This window comes from Lissotriton vulgaris, chromosome 4_1, assembly GCF_964263255.1.
Source record: "Lissotriton vulgaris chromosome 4_1, aLisVul1.2, whole genome shotgun sequence".
Taxonomy (NCBI): domain Eukaryota; kingdom Metazoa; phylum Chordata; class Amphibia; order Caudata; family Salamandridae; genus Lissotriton; species Lissotriton vulgaris.
Window position 1 is genome coordinate 770,447,909 of NC_141691.1, and position 26,300 is coordinate 770,474,208.

General features: G+C 46.3%; 1 protein-coding gene across 4 annotated transcripts in view; it reads right to left on the reverse strand.

The window, feature by feature from the left end:
- Window positions 1-26,300, reverse strand: part of KDM1B (lysine demethylase 1B) — a 725,553-nt gene that overhangs the window by 315,100 nt on the left and 384,153 nt on the right. For all 4 annotated transcript variants that reach the window (XM_086965107.1, XM_086965106.1, XM_086965105.1 and 1 more), the window contains one exon: window positions 11,182-11,353. In XM_086965107.1, coding sequence (XP_086821233.1) covers window positions 11,182-11,353 — 172 coding nt within the window. The remainder of the gene's footprint in view (window positions 1-11,181; window positions 11,354-26,300) is intronic.

Below are 26,300 nucleotides of genomic sequence, written 5' to 3' on the forward strand. Positions count from 1 at the left end.
ACTGTTATGTATTAGGGGAACTCAGGATCCAGCTGCTTTTTCTGGTGGATACAGTATCTGCCTGTGGATTCCTCTCCTTGTGAATATCCCCCTGCGTCAGCAACGTTCGGAAAATTCTTTTGTAGCACGCCGGCGTGGACGACGTCATAGGAGCACGGTATAGATAAGGGGTTGTACCCAGCTAACGTCACTGGGACCTGGGTTATCAATGTAATAAGAGGAAAGGGTCCCAGTAATCAAAGAACAGTTTACAAAGCAAATAAAAATAAATCAATCAAGAGACAAATCTGTCCACATTGTTTTAATCACAATGTGAATGTATATACCAAATATATAGTTTATCTCAAAACGTAAACATAGTTTTCGTAGTGCCCCAAGTATAGTAGAGAGACAAGGAAGGGGGGAGTGAGCCTGTGAGGAAGAGGTGGAGGGAAGGAGGAAAATATTCTCGAGTGACAATTAAATCAGTAAATATACATTATTTGTCCATACTACACAGTGTGTGTAGAGATGGGGACCACAAGGTTCAAATTATTATTTCTAAACAACAGCATACTCCACAAAGTTCAAATAATGAAAGCATTAGGGCGTGGAGTTGGTAATACGAATAGTTGTCGACGTTTCGACCCTCTAGTATGCAGGTAGAGTTGCTATCCTTGCTGTGGGGTCTTCATCAGGACAGGGGTGGGGACACACCACGAAGTGGTATACAAAGGGCCGTGGTACAGTCTAACGGCGTGGTCCAAATGAATCGTCAATGATGGCAAAGCACAGTGTGGTATCGGGACGACCCCAAATCAATTTAGTAACATGGTCCGAGGTCCTATCAATTCTAGCGGAGCAAAGAGACGCGATCAAAATACGATGGTGTGGGGGTCTGGTCAAGTCAGACGGGTGCTTCGTAGTTATTCAAAAAGACGCGATCAAAATACGATCGTGTGGGGGTCTGGTCAAGTCAGACGGGTGCTTCGTAGAAATTCGGTCTAAGAATGAATCACGTCCCGCAACGAGCAGAATTCGCAATGATAGGAGCACGGCATCGCGCGCAACTCCGACTGACGTGACTAACTCCTTATCAGTAAGTACACAGATTGCCAGCCACACACTTACTTAAATCCTCTATTTTTGAGGGAACAAACCATAAGAGACTTCCTGGTTCGTACGGGTATATCACTCAAACCCTTTTATTATTTATTTGTTTTTTGTCTTTTTTTAAGTATTGATGTATGAAAGGGACACCTTATCGTTTTGTACACCTTATATACAATTATTTACAATTCGCGATTATTTACAACACAAACACATACACATAACTAGTTGTATTATACAAAGTGAATTGCTCTGATATATATACACTCAAATATTCATACTACGAAGAAAAAATCATCCGTAATTCCATAAAGACCAGAGCCAAAAGTAAAACGCGTAAAAAGATTAGCCATTTATTGGTTGAATGGACTGAGTGAATTAATTTGAAGTCTATTTTTCCTTTTTTGAACTGCCTACATTCAACTGTAGTTCATTGATTTTTGATTGTCATCAAGTTTATACTTTTGACTCTGGTCTTTATGGAATTACGGATGATTTTTTCTTCGTAGTAGCTGGCAATCTGTGTACTTAGTTATATTAATGGTCCAGCTAGCCCCACGTCCCAGGACCTGACTCCCCCATTCTTCTAACTCCTTATCAGGCCACGTCGGCGTGATGACATCAGTTCCACCCTTTTTTCCGTGCCTTCGAGGCACCCCGATGGACCAATGATAATAGATCTATACATATACAGTGTATACAGTACATAATAATCAAGATAACACACCTAGTGTGAAGACAATGCATGAAAAACACAATATATATACAAAATATATATAAATACATTTAAACATTGCCATAAACTTAGATATAGAAGAGTGGACAACGGGGAGGCGGGTGGGTCAGTGAGGAATCCACAGGCAGATACTGTATCCACCAGAAAAAGCGTTACCGAAGGTAAATAACTTGTTCTTCTGATGGATACATCTGCAAGTGGATTCCTCACCTTGTGAATAGATTCCACAGCAGTACCCACTCCCGGAGGAGGGTGTCCACTCTCCTATCCTATCGCAGAAAATCCTGGAGGACTGAACGCGCAAAATGGCCGTCCCTCCTCACTTCGGTATCCAAGCAGTAATGCTTCGCGAAAGTGTGGAGGGAGGCCCAAATTGCCGCCCTACAAATATCCTCTACAGGAACACCCCTAGACAAAGCAGATGTTGATGACTTTGCTCTAGTAGAGTGAGCTCTTATACCTTCTGGAGGCTCCTTACCCGCTAGGGAGTAGCATATCTTGATGCATAGTATAATCCATCTTGAAAGTGTGCGCTTGTGCAGAGCTATTCCTTTTCTGCAGCCAGCAAACCCAACAAAGAGCTGGTCATCCACTCGATAGTCTTTTGTCCTATCAAGATAAAAGCTCACCGCCCTCTTAGGGTCCAGACGATGAAGTCTCTCCTCCTCCTTGGAAGGGCGAGGGAGAGGATAAAGGTAGGAAGGGTAATTGACTATCCTAGATGGAAGGGAGTTACCACCTTAGGCAGAAAAGCAGCCCTGGTCCTGGGAACCATTCTTTCAGCATGAATGGTCAAGACTGGGAATTTTGAACTAAGAGCTTGAAGCTCACTTACCCTCCTTGCCGAGGTATTCGCAATCAGGAAGTCCGTCTTAAAAGATAAAAGTCTCAAGGGACAGCTATACAAAGGTTCGAAAGGAGAACTCATCAGAAAAGTAAGCACCAAATTCAAGTCCCATTGAGGCACAATAAAGGGAGTAGGAGGAAATGTATTTGCTAAACCCTTTAGAAACCTTAAAACAACAGGAGATTTTAACAAGGACGGCTGATCCGGTAGACAGAGAAATGCCGACAAGGCCGAAAGATAACCTTTGACCGTGGCTCCAGCAAACCCTTGCTGAGCAAGGAAAAGATGAAACTGTAGTATGTCAGACAAACGAGCCTTCAAAGGGTCAATGGACTTCTCTCCACACCAAGTGACAAATTTTGACCATCTGTAAGAATAGATTGACTTAGTGGAGATACGCCTAGCCGACAGAATGACATCCACGACATCATGTGGGAGAGAAAGGGAGATCTGCCCTGAGAGGGAGACGGAACAGCTGGCACGAGGAGAGGTGGAGAAGATCTGTGTACCACACCCTTCTTGGCCAATCCGGGGCGATCAATAGGACTTGGGCCCGGTCCTGGCGAATTTTCCTCAGAACCCGAAGAATCAAGGGTATGGGAGGAAACGCGTAAAGGAGTCTTGTGTCCCAACTCAACTGAAACGCGTCCCCCAAAGCTCCCTGCATAGGATACTGGAGACTGCAGAATGACGGGCAGTGAGCGTTCTCGCGAGTGGCGAACAGGTCCACCTGAGAAGTTCCCCACGTCCGAAAGACGTGACGAACTACCTACAAAATGGAGCCTCCACTCGTGGCCAGCTGAGAACTGCCGACTGAGACTGTCTGCACGTACGTTCAGAAATCTGGCCAGATGTTTTGCAATCAGACAAATCTGATGGTCCTGAACCCAGGACCAGAGTCGCCTCTCTGCAGAGACACTGCGACCATACTCCTCCCTGCTTGTTGACATACCACATAATGGTGGTGTTGTCCGTCAGGACTTGTACCGACCGACTGCGAAGGGAAGGGAGGAAGGCCTTGAGCGCCAATCGTATCGCCCGTAACTCTAGAAGGTTGATGTGAAGCAACCTTTCCTCTGGAGACCAAAGACCCTTGATCTTCATATCCCCAGATGAGCACCCCGCCCTAGGGTGGATGCATCTGTTATCACTGTGGCCACCGATGGAGGTAAGTGGAACAGCTTCCCTTGAGTCAGATTGCTTTCCACGCTCCACCAGGACAGATCCGCTGCAGCTTCCCTGGAGATCCTGATTGACTCCCTGAGATCTCCGTTGTGCTGATACCACTGCCTTCGGAGGCACCACTGGAGTGCCCTCATATGCTACCGTGCATGGTTGACCAACAGAATGCAAGAAGCCATCAGACGGGGCAGGGGAAGAACCTTCAGGACTGGAACGACCGCTCGATTGTGAAATAAGGGAATCATTTCCTGTATGTCGAGAATCCTTTGAGGAGGAGGGAATGCCCGACATACAGTCGTGTCCAGTACAGCACCTATGAACAGGTTACGCTGGGAGGGCACCAGGTGAGATTTGGGTACATTTATCGAAAAGCCCAACCTGTACAACAACTGAGTCGTGTCTTGCAGATGATGGAGCACCATCTCTGGAGATTCCGGTTTGATCAGCCAATCGTCCAGATAAGGGAATACTGGAATCCCTGACCTTCTGAGATGTGCAGCCACCACAGCCATCACCTTGGTAAAGACTCGAGGCGCAGTAGTAAGTCCAAACGGAAGGACCGCAAACTGGTAGTGTTGCGAACCCACCGTGACACGGAGATACTTTCTGTGCGACTTCAGGTTAGGAATATGGAAATAAGCATCCTGTAAGTCGATCGACACCATCCAGTCTTCTTCCAACAGCGCTTGAAGAACCTGCGCAAGGGTGAGCATCTTGAACTTCCCCCTGTTTCAGGTAAAGGTTCAAGATCCTGAGATCCAAGATTGGTCGAAGTCTGCCATCCTTCTTGGGAATCAGGAAATACCGGGAGTAGCACCCCTGACCCCTTTCCTGCTCCTGAACCACCTCTATCGCACCCTTCCTGAACAGTGCCAGGACTTCCTCCTGCAGGAGCAGCAGGTGGTCCTCTGCGAAAAAACCCTGGCAAGGATGGTAATTTTGGGTAAATTCCCGAAAGGGAAGTGCATACCCATTCTCTACGAGATTGAGAACCCAAAGATCTGATGTAATCAATTCCCCTTCTCGTAGAAAAAAAGGTAAGCCAGCCCCCCACAGGACCCGCATGATCCGGAATGGCGGATCTAGGGCTACTTTGCTGTTGTAGGTGGGGGGTGGGTAGAAGAGGAGGAAGAGGCCTGACGTCCACGAGGACGACCTCTTTGTCTTCCCATGTACGACCTGTACAAAGGATTTTGCTGCTGCTGATAGAGACGACAAGTAGATCTTCCAAATCCTTTGTATCTTTTGCTCACAGAGCCTCTAGTCTGCAAACCCAAAGACCTGGCCGTTGCCCTACTGTCCTTGAACCTTTCCAATGCAGCATCAGCTTTTTTACCGAAAAGGCCTGAGCCATCAAAGGGTAATTCATTAAAGCAGCCTGAACATCCGCAGAGAACTCGGAAGTCTTCAGCCAGGCAGCTCTTATGGTGGCAATCGAAGACCCCATGACACCAGCCACCGAATCCGCCATGTCCATACCACTTTGTATGACCTGCCGAGCAGCAGCCTGCGTATCAGACAGCACTTCATTAAAATTCTTTCTGTCCTCCTCAGGTAGCTTAGGTGACAGCTGTTTAACAGTATCCATCAAAGCATGGATATACCGGCCCAGCAAACAAGTGGCATTTGTAGATGTTAAGGCCTTACTGCCTCACTTTCTTTGCACTTTTGTCCGGCTTTTTAGAATCTTTATCACCAGGAACCTGGGGAAAAGCACCTGCAGATCTTTTAGAGCAGGCAGCTTGTACTACCAAACTCTCCGGCAAGGGATGAGTAGACAAAAAGTCATGGTCACCAGGAGCCACCCTATAACGCCTTGCAACAGCCTTATTTACTGCAGGAGCCGTAGGTGGCCTATTCCATACCTCCAAGATGGGATCCGTAAGAGCCTCAGTAAAAGGAAGTTTAGGCTCAACCACAGATGAAGGAGAATGGAGGACTTCAGTCAGAATGTTCGACTTATACTCCACAGATGGCAAAGTCAAATTCAACAGATCTGCAGCCTTTTTAATCATCACATGGTAGGGAGCCACATCTTTAGAAGGAGCTGTGAGAAGTTGGCCTAATATATAATGTTCACTATTCTAGTGAGCACTTTGTATCAGTCCAAACAACCCTTATCGATGATTGGTTGTAAGTCAACCTTATAGACCAGCTATCTTAGTAGCATGGATACGAGCAGTCTTTGGGCTAAACTCTAGAGGGCATGTTAAGCCAGCTGTTATACCATCACATATACCCCTTGAACACCAAGTGAAAGGACACCACACAAGTGTTATGAAAATAAACAGTGTATTTATTTAGATCACAACAGCCCTGTACTCTTTATGAGGACAGGGTACTAAGCACACAACAAAACTCTTACGAAAATACTTAAAAAGTGGAATGCGAAATTACTAGCAGGTAAGTACTGGACTAATAGGCTTTGGAATCGCTAGGACTTGACTACTGAACCTTCAGATTACTAGCAGGAGGCCTAGGGGACTCGGGTGCAGAGTTTACAAAGTTAGTGTTCTCGGGCGAACCCGACTAGTTAGGCTGAAAACGAAAAAGGATCTGGACACTTGGATAGGGAGGCTATGCTGGGGCACCGAAATGCCGAAGTTACCTAGCCCAGGGGCTGCGGCTGCATAGGTCTGGAAAGACGTCGGAAATCCTCGTTGCAGTCTATGGAGCCTGAAAGAAGAAGTTGCTGGCAGGCGACCAGTGAAGATTGTTCGTGGATCCAAGCCTGGATCGAAGATGGAAGACACCTGTAAGCAGAGGGGACCAAGTTCTGAATCACTAGCCAGTGATTAGATGGGCACCAGGATGGCACCGGCTGAAGTCACCTCGACCAGGTGAGTGGGCGACGCTGGGCTCTGCAGTCTCACGGACCAGGAGGCGTTGTCGGCGACCAGGATGGAGGTGCGAGCTGTCCCACGATGGTATCTGCTGTCGACGTCGCTGGACCCAGGATTGGGGCAACAAGTCTTGGCAAATGCAAGCCCACGCGGTGGACTTAAAATGGCGTCTGGAGTGGACCAGGAGGGTCCGGGTGCTCCTCTTTTGGAAGGGAGCAAGGGCCAGTCTGGAGCAACCAGACCAGTAGTGTTGTTGTCGTCGGTCGTCGTCGGGAAGGCCAAAAGCCAGCGGGCTAGTAGCCAGACAACGCGGTGAGCAGCAAAAAGCAGAAGGGCCCCACGCAGATCTGGTGGATGCTGGAGGGCTGGACTTCGGTGCTGGAGCTGCTCAGGGTTGGGACTTCTCGGACCCCAAAGCACTCACACAAGGATCCCTCGGCGGTCGTGCTGGTCAAGAGTCGTGCAGTCTTGAAGATGGCCAGTCCCTCGAGGTCTCGTCGCACCCACGGATCTCAGCTGAGCTGTAGACGTAGGTAGAGGTCGGAGGTGCCAGGGAAGCCGGGTCTCGTCGTGCTGGTCAGTCGGATTGTGGAGGAAGAACGTGCAGCAATCCGCAGTGTTCTTGGATGGTGCCTGCGGGTGCAGGGTGACTACTCCTTAGTCACAAGGGAGAAATCTTGAGAAGAAGTCGAGAGTTCCTTTCATAGAAAGTAGTTTCAGGATTCAAAGATGATCTAATTTGGAAGGGTCCCCGCTCCTGCCTTTATCCTAAAGAAAGGGGTGGGTACGCGACTAGGTCCTGCCCTAGGGGTGGGACCAGGAAGGGGGGTGGTTACACCCCTCTCCCATGCCGGACTTTCCCCAGCTCAACGGCTGGTGTGCCCCTGGAACTGGTTCTAGCCGGCAGATGCATAGTGAGCACTGGGGTGCCACTTGCAGTCACCTTCCTCTAAAGCCCTGCCTACCCAGGATACACAAAACCCTGTCTGGGATGGTGCTAGCACCGCCCCTGACAGGAAACCCTTTGTCCAAGCTCCCCTCGCTGGAAGGACTCCCAGCTGCAGGGGGTCAGACTTGTGTCTGTGGTGGCAGCATCCATTTTGTGATGCTGAGGCTTGAGTTAACTTTAACCGGGGTTCACAGTTACATACATGTCGTGTCCCTCTAGAAGGATGGAATGCTAACCCCGTCGCCAGAATTGGCGAGGGGTTAGTATTCCAATTCGTATGACACCTTACTCGACATGTTTTGATAAAGCGATAACAGAGTTAGCATATAACCGCGAGGATTATAATGCACTTAAGAGTATATGGTATGCGTTATCATGGAACAGTTATTAGGACTTGGTTCCGCAAGCTGCAAACGGGCTCAGCTCATGCCAGAGCACCATCTCACACGATTCAAAGCACTCTGCCTTCAGGATTGTCAAGGCCTGCCATAGGAGTGACTGATAGGAATCTGTGTGTCCATTTTAGGGTTAGATATAGGTATACTATATCTAAAGCAAAGGGTGACTACACCACCTTGCCCCAGCTGTCGTGCAGCCAGTTGTGTCAGATTTAGATGGCCAGCCAGGGGTGGCATAATACATGCTGCAGCCCCTGGTAGGCCCTGGGTACACCTATGCCCTGAGTTACAGGGTCTGATAAGGTGGCCCAGTACCAATTGGTAAATGCACCTAAGGTACACGTGTCAATTTAGTGAGAGAACAGCAAGGCTGTGGGTCTGATTAGCAGGCCCACAGCCAGAGAAGTCGTAAACCAGTGAAGCAAAAAGCAAAAATCTGGGGTGATCATGGGATTGCAGACTCTACTCTCCTACAGGAGCATCAGACACCGTGGCCAAATCCCAATCAGGAGACAGTTCTAGGCCACTTTCATCTCGAAGATCATCAAAATAATCCTCCTGATCTTGAAGCTCACCTTCTTCAATTTCAGCTTCACCATAACTCTTCTCTTCCATAAGGCGCTGAGCTTTGCGCCTCGACCACTCTATTCGAATCGACGTTGACGGATCCGGTATCGACTCCGAAGGAGCCGGAGTCGGCATCGAATGTGGAGCCGGAGTCGAATGTGGAGCCGGAGCCGGCGTCGAACTTGGAGCCGGAGCTGGCGTCGAACATGGAAATGGAGCCGGGGTCGAACTCCGATTGGGATCTCGAAGTCGTCCCGGAGCCGGTGAAGCCATAAACGGCGTCGAAGAATTCGGCGGCACCGGGAGATGCCAAGGTGGAGCCGGAGCTCGCATAAATGGCAAGAACGGTGCCGAAGCATAGGCTTAGGGAACCCCCAAATTATATGCCAATGGACCCATGGGACCAGCCTGTGCTCCAGAGGGGTACATGGCTCTCGCATAAACACCATACATGGTGTTCAAAAAATGCGATGGATCCTGTCCTGGACCCGGAAAAGGAGGATAAGAACCCACCAGCTGCTCCTGAGGAGGCTGCACCGGAATCGACTCCTCCTGCTCCTCTTGTTCCTCGGGTTGGTCGGGTTGGTGAACCGGAGTCGTCGAGCCCTGAGGAACATCAACTTCTTTTTCTTCCTCATGTCCCGAAGACTGGGATGGATCCGGAGACGGATTCGACACCGGAGCCGGAGAATGCTCCTGTGACACCAAAGGCGAGGTCTCACCTTCAGGCTTCCGAGCTGGAGAGGGAGATATCATGTCCTTCCGATGCGTTCTAGAAGACTACTTCATTTTGAAATCCAACTCCTTTCCGGAATGGTGCCTTGAACTATGCTTCCTTTTCTTATCCTTCTTCTTCGAAGATCTGGAAACATGACCTGAAGTCGACTTTGACGCCGACCTCGACCGAGACTGGGACCGCGACCTCAACTTCGGGCGTCTCGATCTCGACCTCGAACCCTTCTTAGCATCCTTGCCCTTCAATTTGGCAACCAGAAGCTTGGCCTCACGCTCCCACAGAGCCTTTGGGTTCATCTTCAAACAGGATCAACAACCTGGACGTCGTGATCCGAACCCAGGCACCAAAGGCAGTCCGTATGCGTTTCCGTAATAGACATCATCTTCCCGCATGAATCACACGGCTTAAAATCAGTCTTCTTCAACGACATCACGACAGAAGACAGCACCAATAGTAACAACGTTACTATCAGCTCAACAGAAGATCCCTCGAAACCGTTCGCGTCGACGACGCAAAAAAAAGGTAACTGATGTCACCACGCCGACGTAGGCCTGATAAGGAGTCAGTGACGTCAGTCGGAGTCGCACGTGATGCCGTGCTCCTATGACGTCGTCCACACCAGCGTGCTACAAAAGAATTTTCCGAACGTTGCTGACGCAGGGGGGTATTCACAAGGTGAGGAATCCACTGGCAGATGTATCCATCAGAAAAAAAATTACTGTAAACTGAATCCATCTAAAAGTCTTCAATAACGTTTCAAAATGGAAAGATTTCCTTTAGCCAGCATCCATGGGCAAGTGTCCAGCCCCCAAGCCAGCAGTGTGAAAACATTGGTCTCACTCTTGACTCTCACCTAACTATGAACTCATAGTTTTGCTTACATTAAATGAGTCTTGTTTACATTAAATGAGAACATTAAAAATTATCCTCAATTTCCTTTCTTTCAAGCACAAAGTAAGAGTAGCTAATGTATATAACCACAGCAAACTGTATGATGGAAATTCAATTTATTTAGGAGTCTTTAAACAAAAAAAAACATTCCTCACCTTCAGCACATTCCAAATGTTAATTTTAAGAAATCTCACTGGATCCCTCCTTACATATTGCAACTGCTTTGGCTTTCTATTGCCACAAGGGTCTAATTTCAAACAGCATTCATTCTATAAACAGGTACTATGGGTCGATTCTGGTTTTCTATCACAGAACCGGCGAAAATACACCAAGCCAGTCACTTGAGATCCATGACAGAACAGACATGATCCCTAAGAACAGACATGAAAAATAGGGAGACAGGGCTTTCGCCGTTACTGGCCCTAAACTTTGGCATACGCTCACCATCTCCTTGCACTCAGAACACAACCTTCAGAGATTTAGGAAATTTTTAAAGGCCTTGCTGTTTTGCGCAGTTTACAACTATTTCCAATGGGTAATAAATGTACTGAGCTATTAGAGAATCTGGAATTAGTGATGGCGCACTTTATAAGTACGCATAAAATAAATAATAAAAACAAAAATAGATTCTCATCTGTCAGTCACTGGTTATTAAGGCGTGTGTCGCTTTGTATGAAGACTGTCAGTTTAAGAGATATTTAATTTTCAACATTCTTAAAAGAAGTGAAAGCGCTAGAAATAGTGCAATGCAAGTTCTGGAATCAGTCCTCTATATTTGCACTTAAAATTATCATATTTCACGCAGGAATCTGCAAGCATTGCCTCTTTTACTGTCCAGAATTACAGACCTCATTACTAAAACAACATATTTTTTACAACAGAACAACAAGTTTTGGAACCATCTCTCTGTTCATTGTCTAATTTCATCAACAAATCAACCTACCTCCCAGTGGAACATCTTGGTCCTGAGTTTTGTCTTTCCTCCACTCCGCAACTACATCCAATATGGCATTGAAGTGAAAGTCCATGCGTTTGTCTATGGTAGGGTCAGTTATTCGCCCTCCCTCCTGGATTAAGTCACACCTATCTCTCAGTCGACGCATTGGAACACCATGCTTAAAGTAAAACAAAATGGCATCAAAAAATCATTTTTTGAAGTGAAGGATGAGTCCCATAAATATTCTTTACAGTCCAATAGCGCGTCTATATTTCTACTGCCAAAAAGAATTTGTATACACAATCATAAACATCTAGAGCTTAACTAAACAAAGCAGATGTCTCTGCTGAAAATATATTCAGATTCATAAAATATGTTTAATAAATAACATTTTAAAAAGTTGCAATTCTCTGTATTAAGTATTAAAAATATATGTCTAGTACATAATCACTGAAACAATGTGGTACTGTACAGCTGGTATTTACAGATTCTACCCTGTATAAACAATAAAACAAAACATTACATACACAGCATTGATTCTGATGCATATTTTGTTCCTGCTGAAGATTCTTTGTGAGTGAAAACATAACAGACTGAAGTAAACTTGAAGAACAAGTTACTTACCTTCAGTAACACTCTTTCTAGTAGATAGGTCTATTTAACCGCAGATTCCTCACCTTTAGAACATTCCCCAGGCACCAGACTGAATGCAGAAAGTTTCTTAGCAGTACTCCTGTGTGCTACTAGGAAGCATTTATAAAAAGCTTTTCTTTTCTGAAATAAGAGTGCGCTGACTACACATTCAATTACACATTCAACTACTAGGAAGCGCCGTGTAGCTCCGCGTTGACTCTATATCACACCGGAAGCGACAGAGTAGAGATGCTTTAAAGCACCACCCCTGCATGCCAACATCAGTTCTTGCTTAACTCTTTCTGTGCCCTCAGACGTAGAGCATTAACAATTGTTGGTACCAATGTGCACATCTCTAAGATGGGACCTTCTCAGATGGTAAAAAGATGCCACTACACAGATCAGGGAAGCATAAAAGCAGTAGGGAATCTGCAGTTAGATAGAATATACATCAAAAAGAGCATTACTGAAGGTAAGCAATTTGTTGTTCTGAAGGATACTTCTAACCGCAGATTCCTCACCTTTAGAATAGACACAAATGCAACACCTCTTAATGTTTGAGGGTATGAGGAGTAGATTCAGACCAAAAGGTCTTGCATAACTGAGCGGGTCAAATGTCCTTCCCTTCGCACCTGGTTGTCAAGGCAGTAGTGCTTTGAAAATGTGTGCACCAAGGCCGACATCGCCGCCTGGCAGAATAAAGGCATGCCAATGCAGTGGTAGCTGCCTTAGCCCTAGTGGAAGGGGTCCACAGTACCCTCGAAGGCTGCTTCTTAGCCAGTGTGCAGCAGAACTTATTGCAGAGACGACTATTTAACTTGACAGAGCCATTTTCTGCATAATCCTACCTTTCCGTTCCCAGAGAACATCCACAAACTACTAATTGTCCACCCAATAGTCCTTGTTAAGATCGATGTAGTCCTTGATAATATTGATGAAAAAGCTTTAAGCACTTTTGGAATCCAACCAATGGAGTCTCTCCTCCTCTTTTGAGGAGGGGGGGGGGGGGGCAAAGAAAGCTCGGAAAGTGATGGATTGCCCACTGTGTTAAGTTGTCACAACTTTCAGCAAGAAGGCTGCCCGAGTCCTCAGCGCCAGCTTATCTGGGAAAAATGGAGAAGGGCAGTTGCACTAACAGTGTCAAAAGTTCACCCACACAAAGGGCTGAAGTGATAACAATGAAGAAGACCATCTTCAATCAGAGGACACAACAAGCATCGGCTCGTGGGGAGAAACCTCAAGACAAAGTTAGGGTTCCACTGTGGTTTAACAAAAGGCTTGGGAGAGAATATGTGTGTCAAACCTTTATTACATCGCATCACAACAGGTGATTTAAACAAAGATGGCCTTTATTAGAGCCCACTCCTTGGCCCTACCGTGTGGTCAAAGACAAAACAAACAGTAAAACATCCAACAGTTTGGCTTGTAAAGGGTTTGGCTTGAGGACTCCACAAAGGCCACAAATTTGATCCAGTTCCTGGCATAAATGGACTTTGTGGAAGGAAGCCTGGCAGTAAGGATGACATCCTCCACTTTGGGTGAGAAATCAAATGCAATTAACTACCACCGCTCAATCTTCAAACATGCAGCTGCAGATTGTGACGATTTGGTTGAAGGAACATCTTTGCTGCTGACATAGAAGATCCTCCCGAAGTGGGAGCCTGAACGGAGGGCTGATGCTCATGCATAGAAGCTCTGGGTACCTCAGATAGGAGAGGAAGGGGTGGAAAGGGGTACAGGATACTTGTGTTGCTTTCCAGCCCAAATGTACCTCCCAGCAAATCTCTCTGTAAAAATTCCAACCAATCTAGATCTCGCCAGGGTTCTCCCGACAACTGGAAGATGCCCTGCACCACTTTGGGATGCAGATACCATTTACAATTCACCACATGCCAGCAGCTTAGCTCATCTGTCCTGGCATTCAAAGGGTCCACCAGATGGTTCATGACTAGGGAAATACCTACTGCAAAACCAGAAACATGTGGCCTCTTTGCAAAGGACCTGGGAACTCCCTCCACCCTGTTTCTTTCAGGACCACATGGCGGTAGTGCATCCATAAAAACCTGCACCAGTCTCCCATTGATAGATGGCAGGAAGACCTTTAACGTCAGATGAATCAACAGTAACCCCAGCACATTGATATAGGGCAGAGTTTCTGCTAGAGACCAGAGCCCTCTGATTATCCCCTCTCCCAGGTGGCCACTCCACGAAGGTTTGCTGGAAAGTAAACAATACCTGTATCATGTTCAATAAGGAATATTTCTAACAAATTCAAGGAATAGCTCAGGGTACCTGCTTCGCCCCCAGCTATGCTAATTAGTATAAAAGCTGGTGGAAGGAGCAGCTGCTTCAGAGCTAGTACATGGATTGCTGATCAAAGCAGGTTGTTTTGAGGTCTGGATATATTGATGGCCTCTTCATTATTTGGAGAGGGTTGATAGAAAGTTCAGTGGAATGTGTGTAAATGATTCAAATGAATTCCTTGAATCTGCGCTTCACAAGTACCATTAGTAAGCAGAAGGTCACTTTCTTGGGCCTTACAGTTTATGTGAAAGAAAATAAATTACAAAGATGTTCAGAAAACCTACAGCTAGAAATCAGGTCTTGCACTCAAGTAGCTTTTGCCCCAATAGTCTGAAGGCTAGTAGACCATATGAGGAAAAACATACGGGTGAGAAGAAACTGTAGTAAGGATGGTCAAGTGAGACAAGCACAACATGATTTTGCAGAAAGGTTTCAGGACAGGTAATAGCTGAGGTAAGGTATAAGGCTAACTTGCATAAGCAAGAACATTTACTATTTAGCGAAGAAAAAGGACACCAACCAAGAGCTTAGACTCATTACCACATATAACAGTGAGGAAAGAGCAATTTGAAAAATCATGCAGAAATATTAGGATTTAATAATAAATGACCCTGTAATAGTAAACACAGCACCAAGAAAGCCAGAAATCTCTTTCAGGAGATGCAAATCTATGGGAGATGATGTAGTGAGGAGCAGACTAGAAATGGCATACAAAGGAAACTGGTTGCACAATGGTTCGGTAACTTATATTTATAATTTACGCAAAATCTTCAAATTACCATAAGTCGTGGACATCAGTACATAGTCTCTTCAATTCACTCGCCACACTATGAAACTATAAATCATGCCTCTTCTATGCACTGGTCATACCCTTGCCTATTACATAACTTGTAGCATGTGAAATCACAGCATTTATAATACATATGAAACTGAAATTACATGATTTGTGAGAACACAGTGCATGGCAGAGTTGCGAGTTATAGTTAATTTAGTGTGTCAAGTGAGGTGCCAGACTGTGTATTGAATATAGAAGGGTGCCTCTATGACCACAGATTCAAAACAATATCTTCTGAAGGTAGGGGAAAACCTCTTACCTACTTTGCGGTTCAGCTAATGAACTGAGTTTCTCATAGCCACTTTGTTTTGTGGGTCAACAAGCAAATCAAAACATAATCAATTTGAAAAATAATCAATATTCAATTCACTTATTTCATTTAACAATGAATTTTTACTTCGTTATTATTTCATTTTTTTTTGTTTTTTATATACATAAACATATCTCAATTGGAGTACAAACATTTATACTTAGCAAATGCGTACATTGAAAAGGTGCCGTTACTTTATACAGTGCATTTAATTGAATTTAAGTGTTATTTTATTTTTAATAAAAAACATTTTCACATTGTGCAGTTTACGACTGTCAAGTGGAGTATTATTAAATGGAGTATGGTACAGTCTTTGGAGGTGAGTGTCGTAAAGTGTTGTGCAGTATAGTGTCGCAGAGTAGAGCGGAATGTGGTAGAGTGGATTGGAGTGGCCTATTGTGGAGTAGCAAACGGTTTGTAGTGATCTACGTGGGTATCTGATCTGCTGTGCGACTGGGCTGTGTGCTGGGGATGGGTGGGTGGGGGAGGGCACGGGAGAATGGACATGCAATGACTACGGTTAAATTCTGTACCTGGAACGTACGTGGTATGCACACGCCTTCACGCCGTTACCAGGTTTATTCATATCTTAGGCGACACCAAGTACAAATAGCATTTTATTTATTTATTTATTTTATAAACTTATATGGCGCAAAACAGCTACCCAAAAGGGTTTCCCGGCGCCTAGAACACAGCACGGTAGATGGAGTATACGGCAGAGGTCGTTCAGGTTACTGGTCGAACAACCAGGTCTTTATCTCCTTTCGAAACCTGAGAAGGCTTTGGTCCTTTCGTATGTGAATTGGGAGTGTGTTCCAGATGACAGGACCGAGGTGGGCAAAAGATCTTCCTCCCATCCTGGCCAGCTTGAATCTGGGTACACAGAATGTTTCCGCTGATTTAGATCGTAGGTTTCTTTTAGGGATGTAAGGAGAAGCTAGTGACTGCAAATATTTGGGAGCGGTACCTGCTTTGATTTTAAACATGTAGTTTAAGGCTTTAAACCTAATACGATTCTCAACCCTCAACTAGTGCAGTTCGCGCAGGTAGGGGGACACGCTGCTGTTTTTAGGTATGCTACAAAGTAGACGAGCAGCCGCATTTTGTACAAGCTGCAGTCTCTTTGTAACTGCCTTGTTTGCACCTAGATACAGGATGTTCCCGTAGTCAAGCCGAGATGTAATTAAGGCATTGACCACCATTTTCTGCATGGAGCTAGGCAGCATCCAGAGGATCTTCTTGAGCCACCTCATGATGGTAAAGCAGAGGCTCACTACTTTGTTAACCTGCTGTTTCATGGACAATGAATTGTCCAGGATTACACCCAGATTTCTAGCATGAGGCACTGGTGTAGGGAGATTTCCCATCTGGGCAGGCCAATGTAATGAGCTCCAGAGCTCAGGTTGCCTGCCCAGAAGGCATTGTTGCAAGAGACCCATTTGACTGACCCGGAGGTGCTTACACTGCGCCGCAGGTGGAGGGGACAACTGTACGCCACGGGCTTCTCGGCATTTGCGCGTGGGACTTTGGTTTGGATGCGTCCTGGGGTCCCCTTTGCATTCACTCACAGTAAAATAGACGCTGAGGGCAGATATGTGGTTCTTCAGGGCAAGCTGGATGGACAACAAATGGTTATAGCTTCTATCTATGCTCCTAACACGGAACAGGAATGATTCCTTTCACAATTGTCGTCGGTGATAGCGCCATGTGCCACTTTTACTTGGAGGCGATTTTAATTGTGTACTGGATGTTGTGTTAGATCGCTCATTCCCTCCCTTAGCCAATGCGCAGGCGAGTGGAGCATTGAAGGCACTCACTGACTGGTCTACACAGTGGGACTTGCATGATGTCTGGCGCAATCGTAATCCTAACACGAGAATCTATTCCTACTATTCGGGTGCCCATGCGCTACATGTCCGACTAGACAGGTTTATGTTGTCGAGTGATTTACTTCTCCATGTCACAGACACCGGTTATTTGGGTCGCACTCACTCTGACCACAACCCTCACACCCTGGACTTTGCCTGGGAACGCCCCCAGCCACTGGTGCCTACATGGCGACTCCAACCGGATGTCTTATTAGATGCCCCATATAGAGAGGCGCTCTCGGACCGCATTTTGCAGTATTTTGAGGAAAATAACGGCACTGTATCTGCCCCACAAGTTGAGTGGGATGCGTTTAAGGTAGTCACGTGGGGCAACTGCCTGGGCATGCAGGCGGGAATGCGGCGCCAGGTGGAAAGAGACTTGACGAGAGTAGAATCCACCTTACTAGCTGGAGAACGGGAGGCAACTGAGGGAGACGACACTAGGTCGGTGACGGCCCGAGAGCAGCACACTCGGCTTCTAGATAGGCTGAAGAACCTGAATTATGCTGCCCATTCGACACGCACGCATCACGTTGGGGACAAGCCAGGCAAGCTGTTATCTTGGCTGATACGGAGGGACACCCAAACCGCGCCTGTACTGTCAGTCCACACCACGCAGGGCACCACTGTCTCTACAATGAGGGCTATACACGAGGCCTTCACGAGCCATTATGAGGGCCTCTATCGCTCCCAGTTGCAAGTCACTGAGGATGACATCTCAGAATACCTGTCAACGTTACCCCTGCCAGCGGTTACCAATGCGCAGCGGGAGGAGTTAGGCGCGCCGCTCGCGGCGGAAGAGATTAGAACAGTCATCTTTTCCCTCTCCAATGGCAAGACCCCAGGACCGGATGGACTACCTGCGGAGTTCTATAAGGCCTACTCTATCATCCTCATACCCGAACTATTGCGGATGTATAAGGCAGCAATTGAAGACTCTGCTCTCCCGCCCACCCTGAACGAGGCAAATGTAATATCTCTCTTGAAGCCGGGCAGAGATGGACTCAGTATGGGATCATACAGGCCGCTTGCCCTCCTCAATACGGACTAGAAAATCCTGGCGTCTGCGCTAGCCCAGAGATTGGCGCCCTTGGTACCTACTCTGGTGCATGCTGACCAGAACGGTTTTGTGCCAACCCGCAGTATGTCTTATAACATCAGACGCCTGTTTTGAGTGCCAAGCCTAGCCACGTCCCAATGGCCTCACTCAGGGTGTTTGGTTCTCGATCTAGAGAAAGCATTTGACTCTGTGGAGTGGCCCTACCTGATACAGGTGCTGAAGAAGTTTGGCTTGGGCGATGCCTACCTTCAGATGGTGGAACTTCTCTATCAAGATCCTGTGGTGTGGGTTCGCACAGGCAGGCTCCTATCAGGCTTGGTCCGAGTCCGCAGAGGCACTAGGCAAGGGTGCCCCCTCTCCCTCTTAATCTTTGCTCTTATGATGGAGCCTTTGGCGACACAACTCTGTGCCTCCGGCGCAGATTGGGGTATCCCTTTGGCGGACGGGCTGCACTCGGTGTCGCTGTATGCGGATGATTTACTGATCTACATCAGAGATCTGACTTGTTTCCCGCGCGCGCTCACTTCCATATTCAGCAGCTTAGGGACTCCGAGTTAACTGGGCAAAGTCAGGAGTGTATTCTTTTGCCACAGACGCGCCAGAAAGCGACATTGTAGTAATGGGCGAGCGACTCGTCTGGTATTCATCCGTCTTCCGCTATTTAGGGATTTATATTTATCGTGACCCTGCTGACATACTGGAGGGTAACCTCATGAGGGGAATTTCGTCACTCGCGGCACAGGTGACTTTTTGGAACACCCTTCCGCTAAACGTCCCAAGTCGGATTACGCTTACAAAAATGATAGCGTTGCCTAAATTGTTGTACTTTTATGCCAATCTTCCGGTGTATATCCCGGCCCGAACTTTCCGAGAGCTGGAAACTCTGACCAGGCGATTCATCTGGAATGCGGGGCGGCCCAGAGTCGCGTTAAAGACGCTATATGCTGCAACAGTAAATGGGGGGTTATCTGTCCCTAATCAGGAGCTCTATCACCTGGCAGCGCAACTGCAGTGGGTTGCCTACTGGTTGAGTGGAAAGAGCTTGAGTGATACAGCCTCGGGCGACACCGTCATGACGGTTGCGCAGATACACACGCTGTTTCACCCCTTAGCTAGGGTACGCTGCCCTGATCAACTGCACCTTGCGGTGGCGAGGAACTGCTATGCGAGAAGCCTAAAGCTTACAAGCTCTACCAAACCATATGCCCCTAATCTACCACTGTTGGGGACGCCTTGGGAGGGAGGCACACTTACGGAGACAGCCCTAGGTAGTTGGACGAACGTTGATTTAGAGAGCTTGGGAGACGTGTTTACAGAGGGCACTCTATTTTCGTTTGAGACCCTGGAAGCCAACACGGGACTGCCTCCTGGGCAATTTCTAACACATGCGACTCTTATCCGCCTACTAACGCAAGCCAGGGGTGACCTAACAGAAGAGCTGCCGGCTCACCTACTGATTCAGTACTTGCACGTGATGGGAAACGGCTCCCACATAGTGCACTGGCTCGCCGAGGCACTACACACACACACACACACGCAATTTTCCTCACAGCGCCTGCGAGACAAATGGACTGTAGATAGAGGCCACGCATGGACCAATAAAGAATGGGCGTTGGTGCTGGCCAGGGCGATGAACGTTCCGCGCAACTCCCGTTTTAAGATCATACAATATTATATTGTGCACCACACGTATTTATCCCTGGATAAACTCAACCGATATTTTGGTCTTGACTCATCGGCATGTCCCAGGTGCGGACTTGTGGATGCGCAGTTTCTACACGTGCTCTGGATGTGCCATCTTCTAAATGATTACTGGAAATTAGTATCGGCCTCTTTGGCAGCAGCGACAGGGGGTAGCTTGCCACACACATGGGAAGCTTGCCTGTTGGGCTTATTTAAGCGGACGGACAAAGGTCCAGACTAGGTTTTGGGACCCTGGACTGATAAATGCGAAACGCCTCATCACCAAGCGCTGGAAGAATAGTGCACCCCCACAGGCGATACATTGGCGTAATTCGTTTGACAATTGGGCAAGGGCGGAGAGTGTAGCCTTACACAGAGAGGAGAAGGCGGGACTCCGCATGTACCCCATAGCGCAAGACTGGGACAACACCCTGGCTGCTTATCATCAAGTGTGCCTGCAGAGGGGTATTATTTAGACTCTGTTACTCTATTGAACGCTGACCCGGCTGTGCCCCCCCCCCTTTTCCTTCCCCCCCCTCCCTCTCTTTAACCCCCCCCCCACTCCCACCCCCCTGCCTGTTTGTCTCTCTCCCCTGTAGGCCCCAGATTGGGTCTCTAGGTTGGCTTTCCCGTCCTTTACCCCCCCCTCATTACCTCTGCTGCTTGTCGTGTCTGACGACCCCCACTACTGACACAGTGCCACACATGCCCGCCCCTGACTGTCCCGTCTGAACCACACATTCATCGTTTTGACTTCACCCAGTCTTTAGCCCCTACATTCTCAGGTTGTTATTCATAGTTTCTTGTTCCAAACAAAAGATTTGAATATATACTGCATTGCTGACACGCTTGATTTTGCTTTGAACCATAGATATAGCATAGCAGATGTCCCAACCTAACCATTTCATGGTGGGAGGTGAGGAAACAATTGGTTTATTCTGTGAACTGTTGTAGTTGATTTATGGATTTTCCTTTCTTTATTACACAACCATAGCTAATGGCCTTGTCATGCTGTTCTCACTATTTTGCTTTTATTATCACGTCTCTTAATTATATTCACTAATGTGTCTGTACAACTGATACGACATGTAATGTTTATCCTGCGCCATGACTATGTTATTTGCTCATATATATGTTCATGCTAAAAGAAAAAAAAAAGAAAATGCAATAAAAGATATTCAAACAAAAAAAAAGAATTCCCTCTTGTATTAAAATCAAGCAATTTGTCACATTGTTTTGTCAACAGCCTTGAGAAAGTAGTATAACGACGAAACACATGTCAGCTGTTTAGTTGCTACATCTACGTGTCAACATTTTGAAAATTGATCCACCTATAATCAAGAGTGTGCTACATTGCTTGTTTCATTCATTGTCCATTTCTGGAATTAAATGTATTGCTGACTAATGATCGTCAGTTGTAACTTTTTGTTTGTGCTGTGCTCAGTTGTTCGAATTTCTACAACTACTGAAATATATTCAGAAATGTTTGTACAGTTGACTTACTAGCTATTTAAATGTGTATTAGGAAAAACCAGATAACCTACAGCTTTTCATTTCCCTCTTCGTACAGCAGGTCATACAGTTTACTGTACAAACTCCTGAAACTCTACAGAGAAGGAAAGGGAATTGTAAACTGACTTCTGACCTCTGTCTCTGAGCACAGAGCTAACATGATGAGATAAAAACAAGATTTAAAAAGGCATTTTTATTGCGCCTTCACTTTCTGACTAAACAGAACACCTGTTGTTCGTCAACTCACCAGAACAGGCGAGTAGGTTCTAAATAAAGCTCGACCTGATAAAATCTGACTTGCCACAGCGAGTGGGCAAGTAGATTTTTCGAGGCCTGCTGAAATGGCAGGCAGTGTGCAGTTTTTGTGTGGATCCCTTTGAATGGCATAATACATGTTGCATCGCACAGGGACCCTCTTAACCATTTACCAGGGAATTACAGGGGTGCTGAAGTCCTTGCCAATTGGGGTACAACTGAGCGTGTTGCAGTATTTGGGAAAGAGCATTGGCACTAGGGCCTGTTTCGCAGAAACCAAGTGCACATTGGGTCAAGAACATCAGTACCAGTGGGCAAAAAGTGTGAGTGACCATGAAAAAAAGAGGCACTTTCCTACAAGACTCCACCTGAGGACACTGAGCAAAACCTTACAAATACGAAGTCCAAATATCCCTTTTAAAAAACTGTATCGGGGAAAGAACTAATATAAACATGCACATTTGTCACAAGGAAATGTGAACATTTTAATTTCTGATTCTTTTAAAACTGCAGTTTTATCTTCTCTGTTCTTAATCTATTTTTATATTGCAATGGTTTTAAGTAACTATGCCAAATAAAGATTACTTACAAGACTCCACCATGCATTTTGTTCTCTAAAATGATGTGATGTGATTTGCTATGTCATTAGTGTTCTTATGAATGCTAGGATCTCAGTTGGCATAAGTGATGTAATATGAAAGGGAATAACCACTGCATGGAGAAGGCACGAATTATAGTTAATGTGGTGTGACTACTGAGTTCAATACACTGTGCATAGAGGGGCGTGAGTTATAATACACAATGTAGTCACCTCACTCCCCACACTACACTAACTATAACTTACCACTCTATCATACACTGTGTTCTGGCAAATCATGAAATTTGAGTTGTTATAAGTGTTGTCATGAATGCTACTTTCACATGGTATAAGTGATGTAATATGCAAGGATATAACCAGGGCATGAATAAGGGGCGAGGTAGAGTTAATGTAGTGTGGCGAGTAAAGTTGGAACACTGTACGGAGGTGCGTGAATTTTTAATGTTTGTGTAGCACATGTTGGGTTTGTATAGAAAGAATAAAGTTTTCCTAACTATGAGTTAACCGTATCTTTTGCTTTTTTTAATTATATATAGTGTGTAGCTTAGGTTTGGTTTGTATAGAAAAAATAAATAAAGTTATAGTAATATAAGGTAGCAAGCTGGAAGATACCAATCAGCCCGCACTCTATGTGACTAGTAGCATGTCATAATAAATCCAATACTGGCATCGGTACAGATTTATTAAGACAAGGTGTATGATACCAAACACCATTATTTTCAGTGAAGCAATCACGTAGCAGGGTAACCTGCAAGGACTAGTGCCCAGTACATGTCCTTAAGATAGCTTCCTGATCACGTGCAGTGACTAGCAATGGAACTAGACAATGCAGAGACACATTTGCTCATGCAGGCCTCATGTAATATAATGCACTCTGCTTTATGGCTCTAAGGCCTGCTGTAGGGGAGATTATATATAGGACGTGCATTGTAAATGGGCATGGCACACAGGAAGTGTGCTGTGTCGTGTTCTTAGAATGGTTTGCACCATTTCACGCATCCTGCAATGACAGTCTGCATGCATGCAGTTTGTGTGTGGGTTCCTTAGGGAGGCATAATACATTCTGCAGCCCTCTGCCCCTCTTTAATACCCATGCTCTGAGTACAATGGGTACAATTTACTAGGACTTACAGGGTATGTATGTATGTATGTATTTGAGCTTATACTGTGTTACAATTAGACATTTAACTTTTAAAAGAAAGAGCACTGGCATAGGAGGCATGGTTAGCAGGAACCCAGTGCACTTTCAGTCAAAAAGAATTAGTACTAGGGCAAAAAAGCGGGGTGACCATGTCAAAAAGGGCACTTTCTACACTTGTGTCTTGCTTAGCTAAACTGATTAACAAGTTAATTACCTTCGGTAATGTCTTATCTGGTAGATACAATATCTAGCGGCAGATTCCTTACAGACCCACCCATTTTCCCAGCTCTGCGAACAGATTTCATGGGACAGGGCTTTCCCCTGCAGGGCTCTAGTTTTCCACACCAGTGGTCAGTGTACTTCATGGCTCCAAGCTTTTGGCTTGTAAAGTCACAAAAGTAACAGACGTCAGCGCACCTGGGTAGGGCCTATATAGCCACCGTGGATATCACTTGCATTGCAGACGTCTCTAACAGCGCCACGCGGAACGGATCTGGGCAATACTACCTGGTTAGATGAAGGCATTGGGCTGGGTGAGGAGAGGGCAGTTGGTCCACCGCATTGAGTGCACTAGAAGTTGATCGATGATTGGGGGATGAAACAGAGGAGACTCTCAAAAAGAAGGAGGCACCGTGTAGGACACACGTCGATCAAAGTAGAACCCAGGTAATCTGGGCATTACGGAACACTAATCCGCTCCTCCATGGCTCCCTGAAAATGAGGCACAACGTTATTAAGTCGCATCAGACAGTTAATGGTCACACGCAATGTAGAGTCGCAAATTCAGCGCCTCCCTGGAAATGAGGAACAACATCCGGTGAGCGTTGAGCTGAGTCACACCAGACAATTCCGATCAAACACACAGGAGCAAGTTCATCAATGCCACACGAGGTAAAATGAGGCACTGCTACGGATATACTCCCACCTACAAGGGACGGAACCTGTGAATCGGACACCGCATACAATGAGCATCAAGTGCCGCACGAGAGAGATGCAACACGATCAATGAAGAGGGCCAAGCTGGGTCCCGAAACAGGTGAATCCACTCACCACAATCAAGTTGCTTATGCATAGCGAGGCCCCACGATGCAGGAGCCACACTCTTGAAATGCAAGCATTGCTTTTGGGGCTCCGCACCAGGCAATCCGGTCTACAGACACAATACTTGGTTCCATATTCACACTGTACTACCGGTGGGAATCCAGCAGACGATATGGGCACTTAAAGAGGGCATTGCTCTCCAGGTGTCACAGGTAGATGATGTGGGTCTTGTGGGAGGTTTTTGATGTCCCTGAAACCTCCACAAGAGAACAGGGGGTAAGCTTTTGGAGAGCACAGTAAGGCCCACACAGCAGCAGGTCAGCCCAGGAGAGGCACTATTCAGGAAGGGTGCATGGTCACTTCAAATGATAGTAATCCTCCTTGTGCAAAACAGATACCTTTGGCAGTGTGCACTGCGTAGTTCTAGGATCACTGGTCCCACGTCCCCACAAGTGAAGTGAAATGAAATGAAATGAAATGCAGTATTAAGTATAGGGCACTGCTACTCAAGCTAGAGTGTACTGGCGCATAGGTAGCAGAGAGATAAATGAGTGGAAGAAGCCAATTATTGATTAAACAGCTATCTTTTTAGATTCTTTCTAAAAGAAAGTAGGTTTGTGTCAAGCCTCAGGAACTCGGGCAAGCTGTTCCTAGTTGAACACCCAGAAAGCCGAAAGATCTACCGCCAGTACGAACAAGTGAGTTTTGGGCACAATGGGCAGATTGACCATCTTTAAAAAAGATGGTCATAGCTTTAAAGTCAATCCGCTCTTTAATACGGAGCCAGTGTAGGGATTTAAGAATCGGGGTCATGCTAGCTCTAGGTCTTGATCTCACGATGGCTCTGGCCACCACTTTTTGAACAACTTGCAGACGCAGGGTCAGGGATTTCGAAACACCAAGGTACAGGAGTTGACATAGCCAAGTTTAGATCTCACAAGAGCCTGCAAAACAATCCTTCTACTCTTCAGCGGCAGAAGCTGCAAATGTTTTTTTAACAAACAGAGTATGCCGACGCATGAACCAGAAAGATGTTGGATCTGAGAACGCATTGACAATGTTTTGTCTATGATTATTCCCAGGTTTTTTACTTCCTCTTTATCAGCGGTGGGGATGGCAGGTCCTTGGGCCGCCAGGCCCTCCAATCAGGTTTTTCTAGTTTTCCGAAGAAAACCACTTCCGTTTTATCTGGGTTACACTTAAGTTGATTGACCCTCAGCCAATTGAAGAACTTCGAGAGGCAGGAATTGATCTTTGCCCCGTGTCATCAGCGCAAGAAATAATCTTGGCGCCCGCTTCCTCAACCAAGGAAGCCAAGGGAGAAAGATAAATATTAAAGATGGTAGGGCTGAGAATGGAGCCTTGGGGGACACCTACATTGATAGCAGGGACCAGGGAGGAGAAAGGTGGAAGCCAGATGTCCTGGGATCTTCTTTTCCAGATAGGAGGACATGTATGTGAGGGAAGTCCCACCCAGGCCGATATTTTTAAGTAAGTGCATCTCTACCCTGCTAAAGCATGGCAAAAATAGTTATACTGTAGTGTGCCTTTGAAGTTGGGGGTGGTTCAGAGGGTTTCCCTTTGAACCACAGATGTCTCCCCTAAATTTCAGTCCAGTCTGCCATGGGGCCGTGGAATGCAGATCTTAATCATAAGTGGAGCCAGGATCTGGCTTCCCAGAGGCCAAGTGTCCAAACCTCTCCCTCCAAACTATCCAGCCAGCCCCTCAAATGTCAGAGGTCTGTTCCAGTTGCATGACCAATGTATATATCTGTCTTCGGGGAATGCACAGATGTGCTCCCGCTGCCTCCAGTGAGTCAAACTGAAAGGCACCCAAAGAGTTTTAGAGCAGAGAAATGCCACCTTTCTAGAAGGATGAGTAATC